Source organism: Lampris incognitus, chromosome 1, assembly GCF_029633865.1.
Source record: "Lampris incognitus isolate fLamInc1 chromosome 1, fLamInc1.hap2, whole genome shotgun sequence".
NCBI lineage: Eukaryota > Metazoa > Chordata > Actinopteri > Lampriformes > Lampridae > Lampris > Lampris incognitus.
In genome coordinates, this window is record NC_079211.1 from 139834684 (window position 1) to 139848622 (window position 13939).

Here is a 13939-nt window from a genome sequence, read left to right on the forward strand (position 1 = left end):
AAGCAGGACGACAGTGGAGAAAGCCTAAACTTCAGGTTCACCATTAAATTTACAAGGATAGACTGAACAAGTACAGCAAAAAACAGGCCAGACAGTCTTTTTTCCTCTAAAATCATTATGAAAATATTAACAATAGTAAAGTGCCTTTCTCTACTATTGACCGACTTATTAATCCACCATCTCCAAACCCATCAGAGATGCTGTCCACTGAAAAATGTGAGCAATTCGCTACATTCTTCAATAACAAAATTATTGCCATTAGACAGAACATTACTGCCTCAAGATTAAAAATGTTTTTAATTGCTTAGCACATGACGTTTTAGAAATTATTAACTACTCTTGTCAGGCAGGTATATTTCCTGCAGCACTTAAGACGGCTGTTGTTAAACCACTTCTGAAGAAGAGTAATCTTGATGCAACAGTTATTGCCAACTACAGGCCCATCTCCAACTTACCATTCCTCAGCAAAATCCTTGAAAAAACAGTTTATTCTCAAGTTAATAACTATTTAATATCTAACAACCTTCTAGGCATTTATCAATCAGGTTTTCAATCTCACCATAGCACAGAAACAGCACTTATCAAAGTTGTGAACGATCTGCATATGAACACAGATTCTAATAAATTGTCTGTTCTTGTGCTCCTGGATCTCAGTGCTGCTTTCGACACTGTTGATCATGATATGTTGCTAGAGAGATTAGAAAAATTGGTCGGCCTTTCTGGCCCGGTTCTCAACTGGTTTAGAACATACCTTCAGGACAGGCAGTTCTGTGTGTCTATTGGAGACTTTTCCTCAGACAAAGTGGGTATAATGTGTGGGCTACCCCAAGGTTCGATTCTTGGACCACTACTATTTAATCTCTATATGCTGCCACTTGCACATGTTATACAGAAACACAAAATAAATTACCATAATTATGCAGATGATTCACAACTGTATACATCCCTATCTTCTGATGACCTAGCTCCCATACATTCCCTAATTCAGTGTATTGACGATATTACTTTATGGATGTCAGATAATTTTTTACAACTGAACAAAGACAAGACAGAAATACTTATTTTTGGTGCAAAGACTCAGAGACAAAGAATTGCAGCTCATCTCAGCTCTCTGTCTCTGGAGTGCAAAGGTGAAGCTAGAAATCTTGGTGTAATCATAGACAGTGATCTAAATTTAAAGAGCCACATCAATCATCTCACAAGATCAGCCTTCTACCATCTTAAAAACATTTCAAAAACTAAGGGGCTTTCTATAAATATCAGACTTTGAGAAGGTCATCCATGCATTTATAACTAGTACACTAGACTACTGCAATGGACTATTCACCAGCCTCCCACTATCAGTTGTGCGCCAACTACAATTAATTCAAAATGCGGCAGCACGTGTTCTCACCAGAACTAAAAAGTATGAGCACATTACACCTGTTCTTAGATCTCTGCATTGGCTCCCTGTCAAAACTAGAATTGATTTTAAAATGATTTTAATTGCACACAAAGCGCTAAATTGCCTTGCACCACGCTATATAAAAGACATTTTAATTCCTTATAAACCAGCAAGAACTTTCAGGTCAAATGGCAGTGGTCTTTTAACCATCCCTCGTCCTAGGTTTAGAGCAGGGTAAGCTGCATTTTTTATTTACGCCCCAAGTAGATGGAATGCCCTGCCTGAGGACCTGGGAGAGGCCCCCACATTGGACACATTTAAAAGCAGGTTAAAAACCTTACTTTTTAAAATAGCCTACAGCTAAATTCATAGTGTGTGTGTGAGTGTTTTATATATTTTGCTATTTTTATATATTCTGCTCTGTTGTTACTTTTAATTAATCAGTGTTTATGGCACTTTTATTTATTTTACTAACTCAGTTTTAAACTTGTTTGTACTTTTATAAAATTTGCCTTGTACTTTTATTTATTTATTTTTTGTGAGCGGGGAGATTTTATTGATTTCATTGTTTTATTGTGTGAAGCCCTTTGTGTTACATTTGTTTGTATGAAAAGTGCTATACAAATAAAATCTGATTGATTGATTGATTGATTGCAGGATACTGCTTTCTTTCTTTTTTTTAACCTATTTTGGCATGAGTGTTTATTGAAATACAAGCATGCTTTATCTGCTGCAAAAGCAACGTATCTCTGTCACTTAATCAGTATTAATAAATATAACACCATATTTCTCTTTGACACTGTATCTAAACTTACTAAAAAGCAGCTGTGTATTAACTGTTCACCATTCATGGCCCATGGGTTTCTAGACTTTTTCTGTAATAAGGTTGATGAGATCATAAACAAAATTAGTCCTTCAACTCTAGCCACTCCTGCAGATCCTGTCTTACCAAATTCATATCTATACAATGAGACACCGATAGTCCCTGTTATTACAGCTTTTGAGACTATCGCTCTTGATAATTTGACTAAGCTCATGTCAGCTTCTAAACCAACTACTTGCCTACTCAACCCCTTACCAGCAAAACTTTTTAAAGACCTCTGGCCTTTCCTGGGACCCACAATGCAAGACATTGTTAATTTATCACTTACTACTGGCACTGTTCCCAGCAGTTTTAAGACAGCTGTGGTTAAAAACCTCTACTGAAAAAACCGCATCTTGATCCATGGTCTCTTAATAGCTATCGATCAGTCTCTAATCTTCCATTCTTTTCTAAAGTACTAGAGAGAGTTGCGTATCAACAACTTTCCCCAGCAGTTTTAAGACGGATGTGGTTAAAAACCTCTACTGAAAAAACTGCACCTCGATCCAGGGTCTCTAAATAACTATCAACCAGTCTCTAATCTTCCATTCTTTTCTAAAGTACTAGAGAGATTTTTATATCAACAACTTTCGACCCATATAGGAGATATAACCATCTATATGAACCTTTTCAATCAGCTTTCAGGGCCTGTCACTCCACTGAATCTGCTCTGACCAGAGGGTCAAACCATCTTTTACAAGCTATGGACTCTGATTCCACTTCTGTGCTTCTACTACTGGACCTCAGTGCAGCCTTTGACACCATTGATCACTGTATACTATTAGATAGATTAAATTTTGTAATTTTGGTGTCTCTGGCTTAGCTCTCTATTGGCTTAAGTCCTACTCATCTGGAAGAATACATTGTGCCTGCTATAGTAATATTACATCAAAACTCTCTGATGTTAAATATGGTGTACCTCAGGGCTCAGTTCTTGGCCCTCTACTTTTATCTCTTTATAGTTCACTTCTTGGCCATTATAAATGATATGCAGTTATGGAAAACATTTCCATTGCTATGCTGATGATAGTCAGCTGTATGTGCCTATAAGGGCTTATGATCATACTCAAATGACTAATTTAGAGGCCGGCTTGGCTGCTGTCAAAAATTGGATGTCATTGAACTTTCTGCTTTTAAATTCAGATATAACTGAGATGCTGGTCATTGGCCCTGCTAGACACAGACACCAATTTGATCAAGTAATGATAACAATTGACAACTCTCTGATTTCACAAAGTGTGGCAGCCAAAAATCTTGGTGTTATGTTTGATCCTAGCCTTTCCTTTGATAAGCACATAAAAAAAAATCACCAAGACTGCCTTTTTTCACTTATGTAACATAGCTAAAATTTGGTCTTTTCTGTCCATGGCTGACGCAGAGACTCTTATACATGCATCTGTCTCATCCAGACTTGATTACTGTAATGTTCTGTTTTCAGGTCTGCCACATGCTAGTACTAAAAGTCTTCAAATGGTTCAGAATGATGCAGCTAAAATCCTAACTAAAACTAGAAAATATGACCATATTACACCAATTCTTGCCTCCCTTCATTGGCTTCCTATACATGTTAGATCAGACTTCAAGGTGCTTCTGTTGACTTATAAAATCCTAAATGGGCTTGCCCCATCTTACCTGTCTGATCTTAAACCGTACATTCCATCTCAAGCTCTTTGCTCTCAAAATACAGGGCTTCTGTGTGTTCCCAAAGTTAAAAAGAAGTCAGCTGATGGCAGGGCCTTTTCCTATCGGGCCCCATGCTTGTGGAACAATCTGCCTGCTGCTGTCAGACAATCAGAGTCTGTTGAGTCCTTTAAATCCAAACTTAAAACTCATCTTTTCACCTTAGATTACAATTAGTTGCATTTAAGTTGAGTGCTTCATAACCTGTACTGCATGGCGAGTCAGTTTCTGTCTCAATGAATTTACCAAGCACTGTTCTGCCGACGAGATTGTAGCGTATATTTTATTGACTATTGCAAACTGTTTCTCTTCTCTCACGTCTTTTCTCTCTCTCTGAATGATGTCTTCTCCTTTCTCTTTTTCTGTGTGTGTATGGTGTGATGTGAACCTCCCTTGCGTGCATGTGCAGTCTGTCCTCCTCTCAGGTCTCCATGGTGATGGTGGTCACCACCTGGACCCTGCTTGGCACCCCGCTCATCACATTTTCTTTTCATATATCTTATAAATCCATATAATTTTGTTATCCTGTTTTAATGTTATATCCTTCTCTCACTAAGATGTGTGACAATTTTTTTTTTAACCTGGTGATGCTGGCCGTGTGGCTTGGGCATCCTCCTCATCATATTCTTCATATATTTTACAAGTCCATTATAATTCTGTTATCCTCTTTCAATGTTGTATAGTGTAAATTTTGTAAACACAACATCCATTGCACGTTCTCCATCTTGGGAGAGAGATCCCTCCTCTGTTGCTCTGAGGTTTCTCCCTATTTTTTTCTCCCTGTTAAAGGTTTTTTTTAGGGAGTTGTTCCTTATCCGATGCGAGGGTCTAAGAACAGGATGTTGTGTTGCTTTAAAGCCTCTTGAGGCAAATTTGTAATTTGTGATATTGGGCTATACAAATAAAACTGACTAAAATCCCTGATGAAGATGGAGGTGTTCTTATTGTGATAGTCTCCAGAACAATGTTATTCGAATGGCATTTTTAGTACTGGAATATACACTCACCGGCCACTTTATTAGGCACACCTGTCCAACTGCTCGTTAACGCAAATTTCTAATCAGCCAATTACATGGCAGCAACTCAATGCATTTAGGCATGTAGACATGGTCAAGACAATCTGCTGCAGTTCAAACCGAGCATCAGAATGGGGAAGAAAGGTGATTTAAGTGACTTTGAACGTGGCATGGTTGTTGGTGCCAGATGGGCTGGTCTGAGTATTTCAGAAACTGCTGATCTACTGGGATTTTCACGCACAACCATCTCTAGGGTTTACAGAGAATGGTCCGAAAAAGAGAAAATATCCAGTGAGCGGCAGTTCTGTGGGCGAAAATGCCTTGTTGATGCCAGAGGTCAGAGGAGAATGGCCAGACTGGTTCGAGCTGATAGAAAGGCAACAGTAACTCAAATAACCACTCATTACAACCGAGGTATGCAGAAGAGCATCTCTGAACGCACAACACGTCGAACCTTGAGGCAGATGGGCTACAGCAGCAGAAGACCACACCGGGTGCCACTCCTGTCAGCTAAGAACAGGAAACTGAGGCTACAATTCGCACAGGCTCACCAAAATTGGACAATAGAAGATTGGAAAAACGTTGCCTGGTCTGATGAGCCTCGATTTCTGCTGAGACATTCGGATGGTAGGGTCAGAATTTGGCGTCAACAACATGAAAGCATGGATCCATCCTGCCTTGTATCAACGGTTCAGGCTGGTGGTGGTGGTGTAATGGTGTGGGGGATATTTTCTTGGCACACTTTGGGCCCCTTAGTACCAATTGAGCATCGTGTCAACGCCACAGCCTACCTGAGTATTGTTGCTGACCATGTCCATCCCTTTATGACCACAGTGTTCCCATCTTCTGATGGCTACTTCCAGCAGGATAACGCGCCATGCCATAAAGCTCGAATTATCTCAGACTGGTTTCTTGAACATGACAATGAGTTCACTGTACTCAAATGGCCTCCACAGTCACCAGATCTCAATCCAATAGAGCAACTTTGGGATGTGGTGGACTGGGAGATTCGCATCATGGATGTGCAGCCGACAAATCTGCAGCAACTGCGTGATGCTATCATGTCAATATGGACCAAACTCTCTGAGGAATGTTTCCAGTACCTTGTTGAATCTATGCCACGAAGGATTAAGGCAGTTCTGAAGACAAAAGGGGGTCCAACCCGGTACTAGCAAGGTGTACCTAATAAAGTGGCCAGTGAGTGTATGTGCATGAGATACAAAGGCCCCATTCATATTTGCATCTTTGGGCTTGACAACCAAAGTTATTTATTGGAATTGCTCATGTTCTATAGCCATACACATGCATATTTTTTTAAATTTTTCAAAATTTTTCTCCTTTGTTCTCCCCAATTGTACCTGGCCAATCACCCCACTCTCTGAGCTGTCCCGGTCGCTACTCCACCCCCTCTACTGATCCGGGGAGGGCTGCAGACTACTACATGTCTCCTCCGATACATGTGGAGTCACCAGCCGCTTCTTTTCACCTGACAGTGAGTAGTTTCGCCAGGGACACGTAGCGCGTGGGGCTAACAGGACTTGCTCCTGTATACAGTGCTGTCAGTAAGTTTGTGATAGCATGATATTTGATTTGTATGTGATATCTGAACATAATTCTCGAATTTCAAATGTCGCTCGAACACAAACGTGATCTTCAGTATCAACAAATATGGAGATGGCCCTTCAAGTTTTTCTTATTTTCTGCCAAGAGAAGCCGTGGAAGACATGTTTTCATGTCTTCTCTGGCAGAAAATGCAGCAAAACAAAGAATCTGCCCATAAAAGAGTTGTCCAAGGTGAACCACATTCTACCCACCTGCAATTGATTTGAAGGGGGTTGAAACATTCAGGAGTGTTGTGCAGTTAATTAGTGCACATCAACTACTAGTTGTCAATTTACCATTCCCATCCACACACGTACTGCCAAGTTTGTTTGCAAAGAAACTGGAGTCAACTTCAGTTGTCACTACCTGTTTCCAGCAGGACTCATTACTACCGGCCGTCCCTCCCATTCATCACTGGAATGAGTTGTAACTTGACTGGATTAAGTTCTAAAATGGGGAGTGACAACCATAGTTAGCTCTAATGTGAATGAGGCCAAAGAAAATTCCTATCACATCTTCTTTAGATTTGCTCAAACTTATGCAAACATACCTACTTTAATTACCATGAATTCCAACAAGAGCTTAAACTTACGTAGCTTCATGAGATAGACGTATTGATTTAAAAAGTCTTTAAAACCTTCATATGTGAGTGGACTTAGCATGCACACTCTTGTTAGCTCCACTAAAGCATTTGGATTTTAAGTGCCTGACTCAGAGGCACTCTGACAGCTTGTCGGGGGAGGAAAAGTGTTTTACATTCACTCTGACCGACCAGATTCTTTCCAGTCAGCCCAGAGATTTGCTTTGGTGACTGTTTGGTGAAACCTGTATAGGCGAATGTGACCTCACCACTTCTTCTGAAGTCCCTGTGAAGTGTGTGGTTCCACTTCTTCTTAAGTCCCTATGAAGTGTACGGTTCCACTTCTGCTTAAGACACTGAAGTGTATGGTTCCACTTCTGCTTAAGATACTGTGAAGTGTATGGTTATGTCGTCGGCGGTCTTTCTCTCAGGGGCTTCACACTAATGGGGCTTAATCTGTTCTAACCCTCATTGACTGTACCACTTTGACCTTCATACCAAAATGTTTACATTCTAGACGGATTTCCCAGTCTTTTTTATTGACAATGGAATTCTTTCTCCAATAATTCCTTCTCCAATAACCCCACCCTACACACACACACGCACGCACACACACTACCTTCAGACCCGAGTTTTTGCGCATACGCAGGCGTCCCATCCACATGTCAGTCAGCAGCATCTGACTGCAGGTATGAGCAATGAAGTCTCTGTGTTTGGCGGCTACTGCCAGCTGCAGACAGGTAGCATTGCTCCAGTTCTTCAGTTCGTATGTCAACAGCTTCATGGCCATCTGTTCATCCTGTTTATAGGACTGGTCTAGGAGCTCCACTGCAAGCTGGCCAAACTCTCTGAAACAAGACATACATGGGCAGATACAGGCACACAGAGACATCAACACAGAGAGGAATTTATTGTAGTTCACCACATTCATTAAAGAAACTGTCAAAGAATTTATCACTAGAGAACTGGAAGTTCAGATGTGCCTGTTTTGACATATGAGACCACAAAAGCAGCAGACAAGCCACAGTGAACATGTAGTATAATGTCTCAAAACAAGGCTATTAGCCATGTTTATTAATCACTGGCAGACCCCACTCTCTGGAGTGCAGATGCCCAATTTTATGTGATACATGGTTGTTTTTTTGTGGCTTTATGTGTGCTGTGCATGTATGCATGTTTGCATATGGAATATAGCACCATGTGCCAAATACAGCATTCAGTGGAGTAAACATTATGCAGTTGGACAAAATACAAATACATGACAAATGCACAAACACACAGGTACGCACATGAAGAAAAAAATGGATGTTGTGTATTGAGCTTTTCCAAGTAAACCAGTCAAATAGCAAAAAAGTCTAGATATGCTAGGGCTGTGCGACATGACGTGATATATATAAATATATATTGTGTGACGATAGAAAACGTCTATCATTTCATATTCATCTCTATCGTTTATTTTGTTGTGTCGCAAATCACACTCTTTACAGTAATACTTTTCGTCATTCGGAGGACCTTTTCCACTCTTTGCACAGCACGGACGCAGGCAGGAAATTTGCATGTATCATTATCGTGATATGAATGACCTATATCGTGATATGTATCATTGTCGTGATATGAATGACCTATATCGTGATATGAACGACCTATATCATGATACTATGTATCGTTATTGTTATATGAATGACTTACATCGGGATATGTATCATTATCGTGATACGAATGACCTATATCGTGATATGTATTGTTATCATGATATGAATGACCTATATCGTGACATGTATCGTTATCGTGATATGAATGACCTACATCGTGATATGTATCGTTATCGTGATATGATTCACCTATATCATGATGTGTATCATTATTGCGATATGAATGACCTACATCGTGATATTATCGTTATCGTCATATGAATGACCCATATCGTGATATGTATTGTTATCGTGATATGAATGACCCATATTGTGATATGTATCGTTATCGTAATATGAATGACCCACATTGTGATATGTATCGTTACCGTGATATGATGACCGTGGTATGAGATTTTGGTCATATCGCACAGCCCTAAGGTATGCAAGCCCCAAACCTGCATTTTTATCTCTTGGTCATTACCTTGCTCTGACATGCAAGCAAATAAGTAAAGATGATGCCTTTCATGAGATTTATCTGTGTGTGTCATAAAACCTGTGGGCGCTGCGAGCATCTAAAGCAGGCCAGGCTGTAGGATGAAAGATGTACGCATGTGTATATGTGCATTTTGTCTGGCTAACACAGTATATGTTGGGGTGTGTGGTCTGACACTGTTCCAGTCTGGAATCTCAGCTCAACTCTGCATTAATCATTTAGAGAAGAAAACTTTCCATGATTTAAGTCTTCTTCGGGTCTAAAGAAACCACCCCTCTCCCTTGGAGCAAGTTTGGATCGCATTTCTCTGTTAAACCATACAGTGAACAATATTTTAATTTATTTCAAAAATTATTCTGAGATACTTTAATTGATCCCCGTAGAGAAACTGCGCTCTGTTTTAACCCATCCTAGCTGTGTGGCTAGGAGCAGTCAGCAGCCGCCGTGCAGCACCCGGGGACCAACTTCGGTTCGTCTTGCCATGCCTCGGTCAGGGGCATAGACAGGGGTACTAACCCTAACATGCATGTCTTTTGATGGTGGGGGAGACATGGAGCACCCGCAGAAAACCCACCACAGACATGGGGAGAACATGCAAACTCCACACAGAGTTATGACCAGGGATGACCCCCAAGGTTGGACAACCCTGGGGTTCAAACCCAGGACCTTCTTGCTGTGAGGCAACACTGGGCCACCGTGCCGCCCAATGATATGATATGAGTGCGTGAAAGTGTAAATCATATTTTGTATTTTTGTATAATTATTATAACTTTATTAAACATTTTAATGAATGCATAAATTAATAAACTAAAATATGTACCGTATATTAAAATTATATTGTACTTATACAATTACGTTAAATATGTACAATGTTTATGCTTGTATGTATATGAATGCATAGAAGCAGATGTGTATATTTTGTGTGTGTGCGTGGGTGTGTGTGTCTTTTTGTGTGTTGCACACACAGGATGCACACAGTCTTCCTTGGCAACAACCTGGAGTTGTGGTTGAGTTCCTGTGAGATGTCATCCACCATGTCATTCTCAGAGGCTTCATGGGCCATGGCCTTGCAAAGCTTGCAGGCTACGAGGGCCTTGGCCATGGCCTCTTCACCATGCTGCCAAAAGAACAGCGCCATCTTCTGTCGTTTCATCAAAACGGCCCACACCATCAGCTCATGAAATGGGAAGGGGAAGTGGTTGATCTCTGGGTCATCCAAATCAATGTCCACCTCCTCCTCTCGTTTACGGGTTGTCTTTTGACGACCTCTGCGGATCGGCATGTCATCCTGGTGGAGATCCATGATGAGTGGGAGAGAGGAAAAAAGAAATAGGACAGGTTTCCAGATCATTTTGGGGGTGATTTTTTTTTTTTCCCTCAGGAGTTTCCCCCTTTTTGTCCAAATTGTACTTGGCCAATTACCCCACTCTTCCGAGCCGTCCCGGTCGCTGCTCCACCCCCTCTGCCGATCTGGGGAGGGCTGCAGACTACCACATGCCTCCTCGGATACATGTGGCGTCACCAGCCACTTCTTTTCACCTGACAGTGAGAAGTTTTGCCAGGGGGACATAGCACCTGGGAGGATCATGCTATTCCCCACAGTTCCCGCTCCCCCCTGAACAGGCGCCCCGACCGACCAGAGGAGATGCTAGTGCAGCAACCAGGACACATACCCACGTCCGGCTTCCCACCCACAGACACGGCCAATTGTGTCTGTAGGAACACCCGACCAAGCCGGAGGTAACACGCGGATTCGAACCAGCGATCCTTGTGTTTGTAGGCAACGGAATAGACCGCTACGCTACCCGGACGCCTTTGGGGGTGATTTTTGATGACATGATGTCAGTGGTGGCAGAACACATGAACATATGATGTTATAGCCCAACAATCAGGTTCAAAACCCAGGCAGACAGCCTGACAAGGAGCATTCAGCTGACCGAGCATAGGAAAATTATGGATACATGGCCATTCACAGAAAAAGCTCAATCAATCAAATTTTAGCCTCTACTGTACACTTGAGTCAAATCCTCGATTCTATTTGGAAATAGGAGGAGTGGCCCTAGAGATGTGGTTTATGCCTTTATCTCCAAGCCCCAAAGGGTCCCTGGGTTCAGTCGCATTTTGTCTGGTTGCATTACCAAATGTGGGATTCCCTTATTAAGTATTGCAAAATACAGTACAAGTCTTTACACCCCACAAAAACAACTTCTCCAAATGGTGAGAATAAGTCTGATGCAGAGGAAGTCACTGAAGCCAGAGGCAGGGTACAGCGTGCAGCATTTACAAAGCAACTTTTAAGGGGCTATTAAACAGCCATGGCCTCATATATTTTTCATTAGATGTAATACTTTTTACCTCAGTACTTTTCCTGTCTTACTAATTAAACATAGTCCTCCACCAGAGGCCAGATCCCCAGTGTGACACTGCTTGTCACAGCTGGATTAGTTGGGGGCTTTCGCCTCGCTAGACTGCCTCTGATAGACACGCTCTAAGGCCGCTAGTTTCACGCCGACAGGTAAGAGACTGTCGCGAGTCAGTCACATACAGACAACTGATGGACTGTGCTCAGCGCTTTCGGTGCTGCCGCCATCTTTTGGCCAGATCGGGCAGACGTTTCAGTCAAAGAAACCCCGTCTCAGACTACTGCGATGAATTAGTCGTCAGCTGAACAGAAAACGCACTCACCTAGCAAGAAAGAATGACACAATGAGCGAAAGCCATCGTGAGTGACGGATTTCAAACACGTAGACGACAACGTATATGTTCGATATAAATACTTCAGAGGAAACTGCAGACATATGCCGTGATAAAAGTTTTGTAATTCTGGTAATACTTCACGGGATGTGAACTAGTGCACGAAGCTGTGTAAGCGGTTATGTAATGTTGTTGTGTCAGTCATTACCCATTCAACCAAATGTAACGGATGTGCTCCGCCAGATAGCACGAGACAACATTTCATAAAGCGTTTAGTCACTGATCAATTAGACAGTGATAAACTCTAATGGGTTCTCACCAGATCGAGAAAAATGAATTTATAAGTAAATTTACTTCAGATATGCAAAATACTTGTAGCGAATTCGGGCGGCAGCCGGGGGACCGCCGCAGCTGGGTCTCCCGCACAACGGGCGACTACATTGACCAGTCGACTAAAGGGTCCGACCCGGGTTCGCGTCCCGGCTGCGGCGGTTCCCAGCTGCCCGCCGAATTCAGTACATTGGTGTCAGAAGTGGGACGGTGAGACCGTGAAGCCATTGGAAGCGCGTGCGCCCAGAGGTGTGAGGGAGCTGGTAATGCTGAAGCACGGGGACGATCACGAATGAGTTGACTCGCTAGCTGGTTGGCTAACGGGTCGGACCCTTTAGCCGACTGCTTAACGTAGTCGCCCGTGGCGTGGGAGAGCCAGGTTCGTGTCCCGGCTCAGCAGTTCCCGGCTTCCCCCCTTGAATTCGCTACATACTTGAAGTGTTTCATCAACTTCACTTGAGGGACTGCATTGAACTGGCCCAAAAGCAGACACATCACCTGCAAAAGTGATCAAGCACACCTCAAGATCTTCCTTTTAAACACAGCAAGGTACAGCACAAGCACCCACCAGCTTTTTTTTTGTTGCTCAGAGCCTGCAGATTGTGTATACACCCATGTTATGAGAAGTTTTTCGATGCTTTTAGACAAGGACAAGACTGACAACGAATAAACAATAACAATCTCCATCAACTCACCTCCATCCCAAGCAGCTTCAGGGCTTTGGGCTAAAAGAACAACACAGATGTGAACAGAAAGAACAAGTGCTTGTCAGATGTATTTCATCATGTGGTTTAAACATAACAGAGAACAGACTGGCTGAAGTATACTGCACATACACAACAGTAAGCTGGTAACTTGCATGCAATGGCTATTGTACTATGGTAGGAACAAGACCTGGCTTTGGTTCTGAATTTATGCCTGACAACTGACTACACATATACCGACTACCTTGCTCGTGTGTGTTTATGTGAGTGTGTTTGTGTGGTTGTGTGTATTAAGGCTAAGTGCATGTATGGTTAGTATGGTACATACAGTACTGTGCATCTGTATTAAAGCAGGGCATGTATGAATTATGCATTCATGAACCATCTATCCGAGTTGTTAAAAATAGCCCCGGCCTCCTGTGGGGATGTTGATATCTGCATCTATTTTGAGGCTTTGTTCTTAGTGATTGTGCACTCCTGTGTGAGAAAGAGAGGGACCACGTGTTCACAATTTCACTTCTGCTAAAAAGGAAGCCCAAATTATACCAAATCAGATCACATTAAAGTAAAGAGAAATTCCTCACTCTCATCTTCTCTCTCCTTCTCTCCCCCATATTTTTCTTATCCCCCTCCTTCTCTCTCCCTCTCTCTCGCTCTCCGATTTTTCTTTGCATGCTCAGTCACTGTCCATCTGTTTTGCTTTCCTTTCCATCCCTTTTCAATCGTCTTTTTAGATGCTTTGTTGTTGTTACAGGGAAAACACACACACACACACACACACACACACACACACACACACACACACACACACACACACACACACACACACACACACACACACGGAGGATCAGTGTTGAGCATAAATTCAGTGTATCAGCCACAGCTGCACACAAGTCTATTTCCATCACATGCGATGTGCAAGGCACTGGAGCAGAGTGGGAGAATTATGTAGTCAGAGTC

At 42.2% G+C, this 13939-nt stretch overlaps 1 protein-coding gene across 1 annotated transcript in view; it reads right to left on the reverse strand.

Moving 5' to 3' along the window:
* Window positions 1-13939, reverse strand: part of trpm3 (transient receptor potential cation channel, subfamily M, member 3) — a 244938-nt gene that overhangs the window by 22783 nt on the left and 208216 nt on the right. The window contains exons 15-17 of the mRNA XM_056284922.1: window positions 12971-13000; window positions 10247-10539; window positions 7744-7972 (exon numbers count right to left, since the gene is read on the reverse strand). Of these exons, the coding sequence (XP_056140897.1) occupies window positions 7744-7972; window positions 10247-10539; window positions 12971-13000 (552 nt within the window). The remainder of the gene's footprint in view (window positions 1-7743; window positions 7973-10246; window positions 10540-12970; window positions 13001-13939) is intronic.